General features: G+C 37.7%; 1 protein-coding gene across 1 annotated transcript; it reads right to left on the bottom strand.

The window, feature by feature from the left end:
* Positions 1–5,147: 5,147 nt before the first annotated feature.
* Positions 5,148–11,540, bottom strand: LOC131225026 (alpha carbonic anhydrase 7-like). Its single transcript, XM_058220452.1, has 7 exons — positions 11,371–11,540; positions 11,051–11,268; positions 10,393–10,499; positions 10,189–10,291; positions 9,928–10,095; positions 9,591–9,644; positions 5,148–5,303 (listed from the first exon to the last, which is right to left on the bottom strand). Exons 1-7 carry the CDS (start codon positions 11,459–11,461, stop codon positions 5,148–5,150), a joined length of 897 nt encoding a protein of 298 aa, XP_058076435.1. The 5' UTR covers positions 11,462–11,540.
* Between the last annotated feature and the right edge of the window lie 1,358 nt (positions 11,541–12,898).

The following is a 12,898-nucleotide window of genomic DNA, read 5'->3' as shown; positions in this document are numbered from 1 at the left end:
ATAAGGCTATTCCACCCGCTTGGTGGCCAAAACTGTAAAATTAGGGTTTTGAATGGATCGGGTTCGAACCAAGACAAAATCAGTCCAAGCCTAGCATGCATAGTAGGAATTAAGCCCAAGTCCGGCCCGAACTTGTCAGAGGCCAAATGGAAAGGCCCGACCTAGACCTTAGTCCAAGCTCATATACTAAATGCTATTTATAAGTCATCTAATCTAAATTAGATAAAAAAACAAATGAAAAGACTTCTAAATATACTCTTGGAAACTACAAATTGAACAGGTTGATGGGCCTTACGCACAGCCCACGCCCTTGAGCATCATATGCCAGCCCAAGTTTAGCCTTAAAATGGCTCATATTCCAAAAGCCCGACGGGTCAGCCCGACCCATTAACAGACCTATGTAGAATTCTCATCGACCATCAGATCATTCTCTTTTGAGATGTCCACAGCCTATAACTTTCATTAGAGTGCCTCACCTTACAGATGACCTGGCCATCAAATCATATGGTCCAACCATTTAGGTTAGTCACATGTGTATATGGAACCAGGACGATCATCTCATCTGCTTCTCAATTGTTCTTATCGTTGTGCAGAATAACTCAACCCAATCAGGATCTAGTTAGAGATGAATGGTCCTGTTAGGGGCTCTGTGGGGCCCACCATCAAAACACACACACACACACACACACACATATATATATATATAGCTAGAAAAGGAGGTAGATTGAAGGCTCAAGCAGACCACACCACATGAAGTAGTGGGGATTAAAAGCTTACGATTGAAAACTCCAAGGGCCCACGGAAGTTTTGGATCAAGGTGCTATTTTTTTTTATATATACACTATTCATGCAGGTTTATATAACCTTTTAAACAGGTTGGATGATAACTAAGCATCACAGTAGGCCCTAGGAAGTTTTTAACTGTAGGAATTCAATCCCCACTGCTTCCTATGGTGTAGTCCACTTGAGCCTTCAATCTACCTCCTCTTTGGGCTCATGCCTCAAAATGATCTGTCAAAATTGATGGATGGTGTGGATAAAACATATACATCAAGGCGGGCCCACAGATCCCTTGAGAGGACTAATGGGTTAGTACCCAATCTGCACCCTGCACAATCCCCACAAATGCCAGCTGGGCATATTTGGATAGTGTTGTATTCATACCTGTTTCTTATGTTTTCTAAAGTTCTTTAAAAGACAGGAGCAAGAAACGGTCGGGTGTTGCCATTGAAAAGTATATACATTTTTAATATAAAGTGTCACATGTGGAAAAAAGGTCGGCTTCAGTTCACCTAAGGTTAATGTGGGGCCCAAAGAATCATCAGATGGTGAAAACCTGTATTATGGTCAGATCATCAGCCATTTATTAAAGCCAACCGAACTCTATTGGCATTTTTTCAAACCTATTGAAATTTGTGATGAGGCCAGCATTTTACAGGCTAAGTTACATATTAGGGGATGACTTTGTGTAAATGAAATCCGTTCATTTTATGGTCATTCAACTCCTTTTTTTTTTGGGTGCTGATACCAAAAATCTGAAAGATTCAAAACTCAGGTGGGCTTCAACATAGAGAATAATGTAAAATCATGCATTAAGTTCTAAGTTCACGTGTTTTCAATTATTTAAGTTTTGAACTAGAGTGAATTTTGGTGTGTTTCTCCATTTTTTAGGGTATCAGATAAATGGATTGGATGTCATAAAAACAAGACTGATAACCGTAAACATAATTAATGGCCCGTTTGGCATCTTGGATTTTTGAAATTTCATGAATTGAGGAGCATTTGGTCTGTATAAAAATCTAGTGGCAGATTTGAAATCAGAGCTTGGAAGTGGTAGATAAAAAAGAACTCTCTAAGAGGATTAATTGGATTACTCTCAAGTCTAAATTACCTCAAATCCTAGCTACCAAATGGCCCAAAACACTAAATCCTCACAAATCACTCTGATTCCATGCGCCAAACAAGCCATAATGGTGTGTATCCTCACACTAACTGTTCCCCCATTGTGACCTACCTAAAGTTCTAGATGGTCCTACTTTTTGAGTTTCCTGATGGTAAATAGGAGAGAATTGACCTGATGGATGGGGACATGGATTCAATGGATTCTTGGAACCACCAAGGTTAGCGGATCCATGCCTGTGGGGTCCACCATAATGTATGTGTTCTATATCCACTCCATCCATCCATTTTGCCATATTATCTTAGAGCATAAGTTGAAAAATGAAGCAGATCAAAATATCAGGTGGACCACACCATAGGAAATAGTGATGATTGAACACCCTTCATTAAAAACTTAATGTGGTCCACAAAAGTTTTGAATTAAGCAGATATTTGTGTTTTTCCTTTATGTAGGTTTGTCCGTTCTTATCAACAAGTTGGATGGTAAATAAAAATTACAATGAGCCCTGGGAGGTTTTTAATAGTGAGTATTCAATCACCATTGTTTTTTATGGCGCGGTCCACCTGAGATTTGTAAACACATACATCAAGGATTAAAGTGGGCAATTACAGTAACATCAAACAAACTGGTCAAGAGTCAGAATTCAAATCTTCTTTGCTTCATTTTCCCACTTTTCTAGTTGATGGTTGGTGCCAGACGCTACGTGTCATAATTTAATAGGCCATATAAATTCAAAATCCCGAACCATTATATCGCATATAAATGTTCATGTGATCCGCCCCCATTTTTCCATGGCCTTATAATTGGTAGCACCAGTCACACAACAAGTGTTACATTCCCGTTAGTCATTGGCATAGAAGCTCTTCTCTAATTCCTATAAGGTGGGCGGTTGTTCCTAGTGTCATGTGTTAAAGGGACGCGGATTGCGTCCTACCCCCGCCGTCTCCAGCTGGGAACTGGCAGAAGCTTTGAGTGGCCATCGTGATGTGTGGATCTTATCCATACCGTCCATTCATTTTTTCATATCATTTTATTATATATGTCAAAAAAATAGGCATATCCAAGCTTAAGTGGACCACACCATAGGAAGCAGCGGTGATAATGATTTCAATCGTTGAAACTTTTCTATGGCCCACGGTGATGTATATTTTCCATCCAACATATTCATAAAGTTACATGGACCTGGATGAAGAGGCAAAACAAACATCAGCTCCATCCAAAACTTTTGTGGCCCCAAGAAGTTTTCAACGGTAAGAGTTTAATTCCCATTGTGCAGTCCACTTGAGCCTTGGATATGCCTCATTTTTGGTTTTATAGTCTAAAATGGTACGAAAAAATGGGTGGACGGCGTGGATAAGACCAATGCATCAGGATGGCCACTCAAAGCTGCTACTCCTTCCCAGTTGTAGACGGGCAGGGGTAGGACGCAATCCGCGTCCACGTCAAAGATGACTAGTGCGTGCCCTGACCGAAGACTCTTGACTCTCACCACCCCTTCAGGGAAAAAAAAAAAAAAACACTGGTTAAGGTTTACCATGATTTATGTATTTTATCCACTCCGTCCATCCATTTTACCTGATAATTTTAGTGCTTGAACACAAAGTGAACCATATCTAAAGATCAATTGGACCACACCAGAAGAAATAGTGTGAATTGAACTTCTACCGTTGAAAAAATCTTAGGGGCCACAGAAGTTTTGGATCAAGCTTATTTTTGTGTTTGACCTTCATCCATGTCTTTATGATCTTATGAACAGGTTAGATGACAAATAAAAATTACTGTGGGGCCTCCTAGCCAGGTTTCAACGGTGGAAATCATTATTCCCATTGTTTATGTGGTATGATACACTTGAGCTTTGGATATACTTAAGTTTTGGGCTTAACCCCTTAAATGAGTTGAAAAAATGGACGGACCGCGTGGATAAACCACATAAATTCACAGTGGGCCCAATTGAGTTTACTCAGTACACAATTCGATTTCTGTATCGTTGGCCACATTATAGAAAATAATGATGACTCATTATCTTAGGGCATGTTTGATTTTCTCGGGTCAATATAAATGCAATAGAAATAGGCATTAATTTTCTTTGGTAATTACCTTTCATTGTTACCTAAGTTGATTTAAGTAGAAGAGGCTACCAAATATTATGGGGGTATGATGTATGTGGATTATCCAAACCATCCATCCATGATGCTAATTGAATTTAGGACAGAAGCTAAAAAATAAAGCAGATTCAAAGTTCAAGTGGACCACACCACAGTAAAAATGTAATTGAACACTTACTTTTAAATACTGCTTGGGGCCACTGTTTACTTTGGTGTGGGACACTTGAATGTTGAATTTTTCTCAATTTTAAGCTTATGCCTTAAAATGTTATGGTAAAATGGATGGACGATACAGATATGTCATATACATGATGGTGGGGCCCACAAATTTATGCAGTCGCTTTAGATCGTTTTTCAAAGCAGGAATAAAGTGGCTTTTTCATACAGGTGAAATTGTAATAGCGGGGTATTTGTATTTACATGGTATTTACCCTGCATTTGGAAAATCAAACAGGCCATTAGTGTACCATATTCAATGCGGCCATCGGGACCATCCATTTTGTAGCTAATTGTAGAAGAGAATAATCTCTCTAAAATTATGCTGACCAAGAAATCCTAACCATTGAATTATTTGATAAAAAAATGTATGGTTATAAGCAAAATGAGTTGGTTGATTCATAATCTTTTATTGGAATTTGTTACTTATGCTTGCAGGTGTACACGAACCGAGCTAGCGACTTGAGAAAAAGCTCGATTCGACTTGGTTAGAAGACGAGTTCGAGCCGAGTCGTGCTAATTTTATGAACTCGAAAAATGAGTTCGAGCTGAACCCGACTCTGGTAACTCGGTTACCTTGATATTGACGTCGCTCACCAAGTGTTTGATGAAATGACTCAACGAAGTGTGGCGGGTGGGGTGTTCGGTCTCGGTTTTGGGTGTTTGGTCTCACTATCAATCCAGTCTTTCCATAAGAAGTGTATTCCTCTTCTACGAGGAGTCCAACAGTTCTGTTGCCTAGTTATCAGAAGCAGCGGGAAGCAAGAGCACCAAATGCAGAAAGTTATTTCTGGATTCAGATTGCTTAGGAATTCTGAGATTTCAAAACTGGTGGTAGATTGGAATGTGCAGGCAAGGAAGTCTCTCGAGCCTGACGTCTGTGATGAAATTTTCTTATAGTTGTATGCAAAAGCTCTAGAGGCATCTCAGGCATGCACGAAGGTACTTATAGACAGAAGTTCGTACTTATAGACAGAAGTGAACAGAACGCCGCTTACTTTAATGGCAAAAATGGAATGGAAAACTGGTAATTTGTTAGTAGTTGTATGAAAGCTATAAGGAAAGATATCGAATCCGATGGCCTGCACAGCAGTCAGAAAAAGCAAAAAAAAAGAAAAGAAAAAGTGTGGCTGGTGGCAAGGAAGGTATGTATATGAAACGAATACTACCTTTTTTCTTGATTTTTATGTTGCTTAGAAGGTGTTTGATAAAATACCTGTAAAACAACTGCCGCTGTATGTAAAACAATGCGATTTTGAAGGTGCAGTCCATGTGTTTGTGAAAATGCTGCACAGGCGAACTCGGCTCGATCTTGGCTCAAACTGGCCAGAGCTGCTGACCGAACCGAGCTGAGCTGGCCAGTCAGGCTCGAAGACCGAGCCGAGCTCGAGCTGGGGTCAGCTAGTGGCCGAGCCGAGTCGGGCTGAGGCCAGCTTGACTCGGTTCAACTCGATGTACACCCCTACTCATGCTCCTTTGATGATCTAATCAGTGCATCATTGCTGATTTCATCCACGACATCAACAGTCTGGACTATTCCACATGTATAATGTTTGTACAGTTAAAGTGTCACTATCATTTTTAAAGTTGTGAACCATCATAAGAGTAGGTGAAACAATGAAAAACGCACACAAAATAATGCTAAGGAAGATTAGTGAAAACCCATACATCTTATTTTTCAAGAAATCAATTCAATTTTTTGATTTTTAAGATTTGAAAAATCTCTTGAAATACTAGACATTTTTCTAATTTTTTCTTTGCTTGAGAAATCTAATGACTACCTGATAAAAATAATACTGGCATCTTAGTGGCATGTAATACTTATGAGGAAGGCCATTTGTATGGATATGGACTAAATACATGTACTCCACATGTGCTGACATGGGACGTGTATGAGATCTTTGGTGTCCCTCTGGCGGGCCTTTTGTTGAAGTTGTCCTGGTCTGAAAACTTAGGCCAGTGTGGAAAAATTCGTTAACATGCTCCATTTGATTATTGTTTTTCTAATAAGTGTCTTTTCTTTCACATTTAAAGTTCCTCAAATGGGCCTTGGCTTTTTTGGACTTAAAAAGTCAATATAATTTTGCTTTTATCCTGTTTAATATCATCAAATGAATGTTTAGTTAGAGTTATTTGGGAGAGGAACTCAGTTACTATATACTATATGGTAAGCACATGTGTAAGTGTGGTACATTGAAAAAGATCAATATGAAAGGAATGCTCTTTAGTCTCAATTTGCGAGCATACACTTCTTCTAGAATCTGGTCTCATATGAAAACAACTTAAATTTTGAAGTTCTTATTTTACTAGTAGGTATGGCGCACATGTGAAGAGAGGAGAGAGATGGTTAGACCTTTTTAACATAATTAATATGGACAGTCCATCACTCACCATTAACTGGATGGTTAGGATATTCTTATTAAAGTTTAGAAGAATAGGTAATCAGATGTGGGGCCCCACATGATGGAAGCTTTGATGAATTTTGTAGTTTGTTGGTCCATTTTTCTAGCCATTGATAAAGTGGTTGAGATGATCCAATCAAAGTAACTGCTTGACAAGGATAAAAAATAAAAAGTGCACTATGTAGGATGGATGGTCCAGATAAATGGTTAGACTATATCTTGTCTAATAAAGATGATTCTTTCATTTCTTATACATTGATGATTAAGATCCTAGAGCAACTAAGAGGGATGGGCAATCAAACGTGAGCCCCACATGATAGATGATCCAGACCAAAGATCAGACCTTTTCTGTTATAAGTACATTGAAATATACTATATACTATATAGTAAGTGTGCACATGTGTAAGTGAGGTACATCGAACAAGATCAATATGAAAGGAATGTTCTTTAGTCTCAATTTGTGAGCATACACTTCTTCTGGAATCAGGTCCCATATGAAAACAACTTAAGATTTGTGGTTCTTATTTCACTAGTAGGTATGGCACACATGTGATGAGAGGAAAGAGATGGTTAGACCTTTTTAACATAATTATTATAGACAATCTATCACTTACCATTAATTGGATGGTTAGGATCCTCATATCAAAGTTTAGAAGAATAGGTGATCAGATGCAGCCCCACATGATGGAAGCTTCTGATGAATTATTGTAGTTTGTTGTCCATTTTTCTGGCCATTGATTAAGTGGTTGAGATGATCCAATCAAAGTAACTGTTTGGCAGGGATAAAATATAAAAAGTGCACTATGTAGGATGGATGGTCCAGATGAATGGTTAGACTATATCTTGATTAATAAATATGAATCTTTCATTTCTTATACATTGATTGGATGATTAGGATCATCAAATTAGAGCAACTAAGAGGGATGGACAATCGAACGTGAGCCCATCATGATAGATGATCCAGATCAAAGATCAGACCTTTTCTATTATAATAAATATGGACCATCTATTTCTTATTTGGTGATTGGATGGTAGAGTTCTTGAGTTGGTAGTTGTCCTACAGAATTTTCACCCAGAGTAGCCCTTTCTACAGCAGTGTCTTCCTTTTGCTCTATATTAACAATACAGCTTTGATTTCACTTCTCAGCAGCAGTAAGTACTATGACAGGCTGCTGTCCTGTTAGGAGTATGTTTCATGATCACCAATTTTCAAGCTTACCTTTGGCTGAACATAGCTTTAGTTTTAATGCATAGATATGTGGAGCCTTGCTATTTTTGGCAGAGGCTTCTATCTTGTATGGTGTTTTGCTTGTCGTTAGACATATTCCCCTCCCCTGTTGTATGTAATTTTTGTTGTCATTAATAAAATTGCAGGTGGTGTGCTCCCACCTCAGAAGAAGAAGAAGAAAGATTTGATGGTAGGATCTTCAAAATTAGAGTGATTATTAAGAAGAAAGTGTAAACAAAGATAATTCCCTCATGATGGACAATCCAAATCAATGTTTGGACCTTGCCATAGTAAATATTGACCATATATTCCCTACCATTGATTGGATGTCCATGATCATCAAATCATCGATTAAACAATCTCTATTATCCTTTGGGTGGTTTGGATCATCCAATCAAAAGTAATGTTTAGAGATGAAAAAATTAAAGTTGGGATGGACATTATGGATTGTTAATCCCTCTAAAGATGATATGATGGTCCAGATATCCAACAATTGGTCATGAAATGGGTAGCCCATATTGAATAATCTAGCAATCCAAACTTCTTGCTACGACCATGATGAATATAATCATCAATTAACTACCATCTAGACATATGCTCCATCCATCATGTAGTCATATCAGGTAAGGGTATCATACACTAATTTGATCTTTACATATGAACTAAATTCCTAGTGGTAGGAAAAAAAAAAAAAAAAACAAAAATAAGAAACATATCATGTTTAAACCTATGATTGTAAACTATATTTGGAATCATAAAATTTCCCCATTGAAGTCAAGGTCGTGCGCCATCCACATCGCTAAGCCTTGGAGTGTAGAAGTGAATTTCCCGTTCATTAATTGGTTGTGATGGTCTTGCATTCGTCTCTGCATTCTGCAACACGGAATTAGAAGTCATCCACATAAGCCATGTATCATAATCAACAGATATTGATCCAACTGGCTAGATAACCTTGCTCGGGTATGTTATTTCTGGATCAAGGCCATGTCAGTGTGAGCCCTTGGCTCAATGGAATATTAACCGGCTTATAAGTTAAGCTCCAATACCAACTGTAGTAATTGAGCTTTTTATTTAAGACCTAAGCTTGTCCATTAACATCTTAAGAAGGCATATTCTAAGGTTGGCTCAAACTTCTTAAGGAAATTTTGCTAAACTCAACCATAGTCTGTTGTTGCTAGTTCTTCACAGAAAAGAATCCCGATCCACTGTTTGTCACAAATAAGAAATTCCTTTTTTCCTGCATCTTGATTGGTCCATGTCATCACTGATGTTGTCAGCTATGCTGCGGTAAATGCAGTGTGATGATGTGGCCTAATAAGATTGCAACAAATAGAAATTTTTTGTTTGTGGCATGTAAATGATCCAGAAAAATAGGAACATGACTTGAATTTCCAAGTCAATGTTTGTATAAATGAGAACAAAATTTCGAATCAGGACTTCAATGACGAGAAACAATTTCACCCCTTCATTTATTTGTTTAAATTATGATAATTAATATGTTGATCCTACAATCAAGAGTTTAAGCATGGAGGGAATTTATTTGAACAGATAAGATATATATATATATATATATATATATATATATATATATATATATATATATATATATTTCTGCCTACTGCAGCAAAAACACACTAGTCATTTGCATAAGCCATACATCCACTGTCCATGTAAGACTTCTTGTATGCATTTGCCAATGCACGTTAACAAGTATGGTAGTAATAATGGTAGAAACTCACATCGTTAACAGCCATCCTTAGTAATTTCACTTGCTCTCTTGAAACAGTCCTCACCTGAAAATCATGATATTTGGGTAAAAACATTGTAAGAAAAGGAAAAATTCCCATGTGTGTCTAGGGAAATTATCAAGTGAAAATGTTTTTCACTAAAATTGTAGTTTAATCATTTGTTGTGGTCCATATCATAATGTGTTGATTGAATTTGACCCTTGGCCGGTTTTTCGAAGTTTATTGTTTGGTGTAGGTGTATTTAGAGTATCCTAATTTTCATACACATGCTATTTTGGCACTTTATAAACGTCCACTCAACAACGCATGAATGGTCTAAAGAACATACCTTTTTAACCATTGTCCAGATTACATCTTGTTTGCAAGGAGGGGTAGTGAGAGATCCCAGGTACCTATAATATTTCCTACTTCCCATCTTTAAATGCCTTGGGTTAACCACTCCTACATCTCTCTCCATTTCATGAATATCAGCAATAGATCTTATATGTTCCATCAGCTGAGAAAATAACAAATCTCACATTAGTGAGAGAAGTCCAAAGCATGGCGAGGAATGAGGACCTTGGAAGAGGCGGATATACATATAAGATACCTCTAAGAGAAATGAGTCCGGTCGTCCAATTTTGTACATGATTCCAACCACGGCTACTTGTCCGTTGGAGCTCTCATGAACCATGTGCACCTCTAGATCATAGCTACAACAACCACTATATCATGAACAAAATGAAAGAAGAGAAATACCAAGTGTACTTTTCTTGAATGATGGTAAAAATGCACAGGACAGGTAGCACCATACCTCTTGCCATTTATGGTGTGCTCTGAAGGAGAGTGCCAGTGGCACTGTCGTAGTACATATTCAGTTCCATTAACATGAATTGATCCTGCCCCATTAACCCATTTCAACTGCATCCACCAATAACAAGAATTTTGAAAATTACATAACAATAACATCTTTTAACCTATCAAAATGTCATAAATTCCCTATTTAATGAACTTTTAAGAAAAAAAATTATTCGCCAATATTGGAAATTTTAGAGAACTAGTTTAGTCTTACTTCGAGAACAAAGAGTTGGTGATGCATATTGCATGACTCAATCCCGGCAAATATATATAGTCCCATTGAGGCCACAAGTAGAAATGGTCTGATGATCATAACTGTCCATGTCGTGGGTGCTAGTAAGATGGGCCACAATCAACAAAATGTTGAAAGGATGATTTGTTCATTGGTAAGTATAGTCGACGGACGACACTTCGACATTAATTCCATAAATCAATAGGTAGGATCATAATCTAGTGTGATTATGAGACTGACCATTAATGCAAATAACACTGACAAGATGGATGGTTGCGACCATCTACCTCCCATGTAGCGGTGCATGCCATTGAGATTGATTGTGGACAAACGCAATAGGAACTTTAAAAACAAATGCTAGAGGATTGTATTCTAATATTACCATTATATCATGTCCTCTATTCTTGAGTGTCGCATTGGATGGCTTGTAATGCCTTTTTAATCTCCTTAAATGGGACACTACTTGCACTCTTTCATGCAACAAATCGATTGGAGACTGCATATCTCCATTCTTACACATTGCCCATTCCTCATGTATATCTCCCCAATTTTCAGGCCCCTTACCACTCCCTTTCACATAATCAAACTCCCTCTCATCCTCTGCACCGTAAAATAAAGAATAATTAAAACTATAGATTAGTAAAACATTAAAGAGCGAAGCAGAAAGACAATAAATTTTATGCTGTTCTAAAAATCCATTACCAACTTCTTGTGATGTTGTTGGGGCTGAATGAAAGATAAGTAGAAAAAGGAAAACACAAAATATGATGATATGTGTGCTTGGGTTTTCCATGTTTTTCTTTCAAGAATCAGTGAAAGCCAAAATAAAAAAAGAAAGATCAAGTTGGCTTCTTCTTCTTTCCTTCTTTCTCTATTTCTATTTGTTGGCCGGAAATGTTGGTGAGCAATGATAAGCTTATATAGAGAACAGAAGTTGCAATTTCTCCAAAATATTAGTTATGGTTGCTGGTTTTCAAGTCATTCGTCTGAATAAGACGAATGGTTTAGACAAATGTCTCTAACTAGCAAAATGGTGAGGCCTATCATTCCAAATGGTCTGGCCCACCACCCAGATATGACCCAACCGTCTGCCCATTTTCTTTTCATCCATCGATTATTTTCATACAGTGTTGCCCATCCAACGGCTGGATTAGCACTGGCTTGACTCACGGTAGAGGTCATCTACAAATTAGTAGGGCCCATCTATTAAAGGGCTTTGATGAGCGATGCTTGCCACGTGCGATTGTTTTGATGGTAGTATGTATAAGACTCTTATAAGGTGGGCCACACTTGATAATTGTGATAATTGTAAATAAGATCTGGGGAGGAATTATCAACTCTTGCCTTGAAATATACACCACAATTTCCCACGTGTAGGGCATCAGAGCTAGGAAAATATTTGACATCATAAATTTCAGGAGGATACACTCGTTAGGTGGGCCTGAACTGTATACTGGTTTAGATCATAGGCCATCCATTGATTTCTTTGGTGTGTCCCACCCAATTCTCGTTTCAGACTAATTTTCAAGCCATTTGATTTTGGCAATGAGAACTAAGTAATCAACTGCTAGGATCTCTAAAATACGTGACAGTATGGCTGGACAGAAGGTGCAGTATGGCCAGCTCACGGTACATGCCGAAGTATCTGATCGTTTATGGAGACTCGAATAACCTGTCCTGAGTGGTGACGAACGTTAGTTGACGAATATTTTGAAAACAACAGTATTTAATACGTTGAACAGTATTTAATACGTTGTTGAATTGAATTGGAAAATCTAAATACGGTCTAGAATAACAGTCTCCATCTTAGTACAGTTGTTGCCTGGGTTTGTGCATCTGGACCATCGATCAAGTGGACCTACTGTAGATGGTGAAGAAACTCCCTTCCAAAATGGTATCCTCATCTTTCATATCTTCAATTCCAGAAGGACAGCCGCAACCTATTTCCAGTGGTTGAGATGGCGTGTTTGGATGGCTGTATTGCACGGTAATGAAATATAGAAGTGCAATAATTATAAATTACAATATATGTCTCTCTCTCTCTCTTTTTATTTTTATTTTTTATTTATTAATTTTAATTTTAATTTTATTTTTTATTTTTGACAATATATGTCTCTTGCGTAAACGGTAATTTAGTCGAGAATTCTTGTGGCTGAATACACATGTGATAAAAGTACAGTTATAATACTTTTATGACTTGTTTGGCTCCTTAAAAATCAACCGTACGTGG

Source organism: Magnolia sinica, chromosome 14, assembly GCF_029962835.1.
Source record: "Magnolia sinica isolate HGM2019 chromosome 14, MsV1, whole genome shotgun sequence".
Taxonomy (NCBI): Eukaryota; Viridiplantae; Streptophyta; class Magnoliopsida; order Magnoliales; family Magnoliaceae; genus Magnolia; species Magnolia sinica.
Note: the sequence above shows the minus strand (reverse complement) of the source record. Positions and strands in the feature narration are given on the sequence as shown.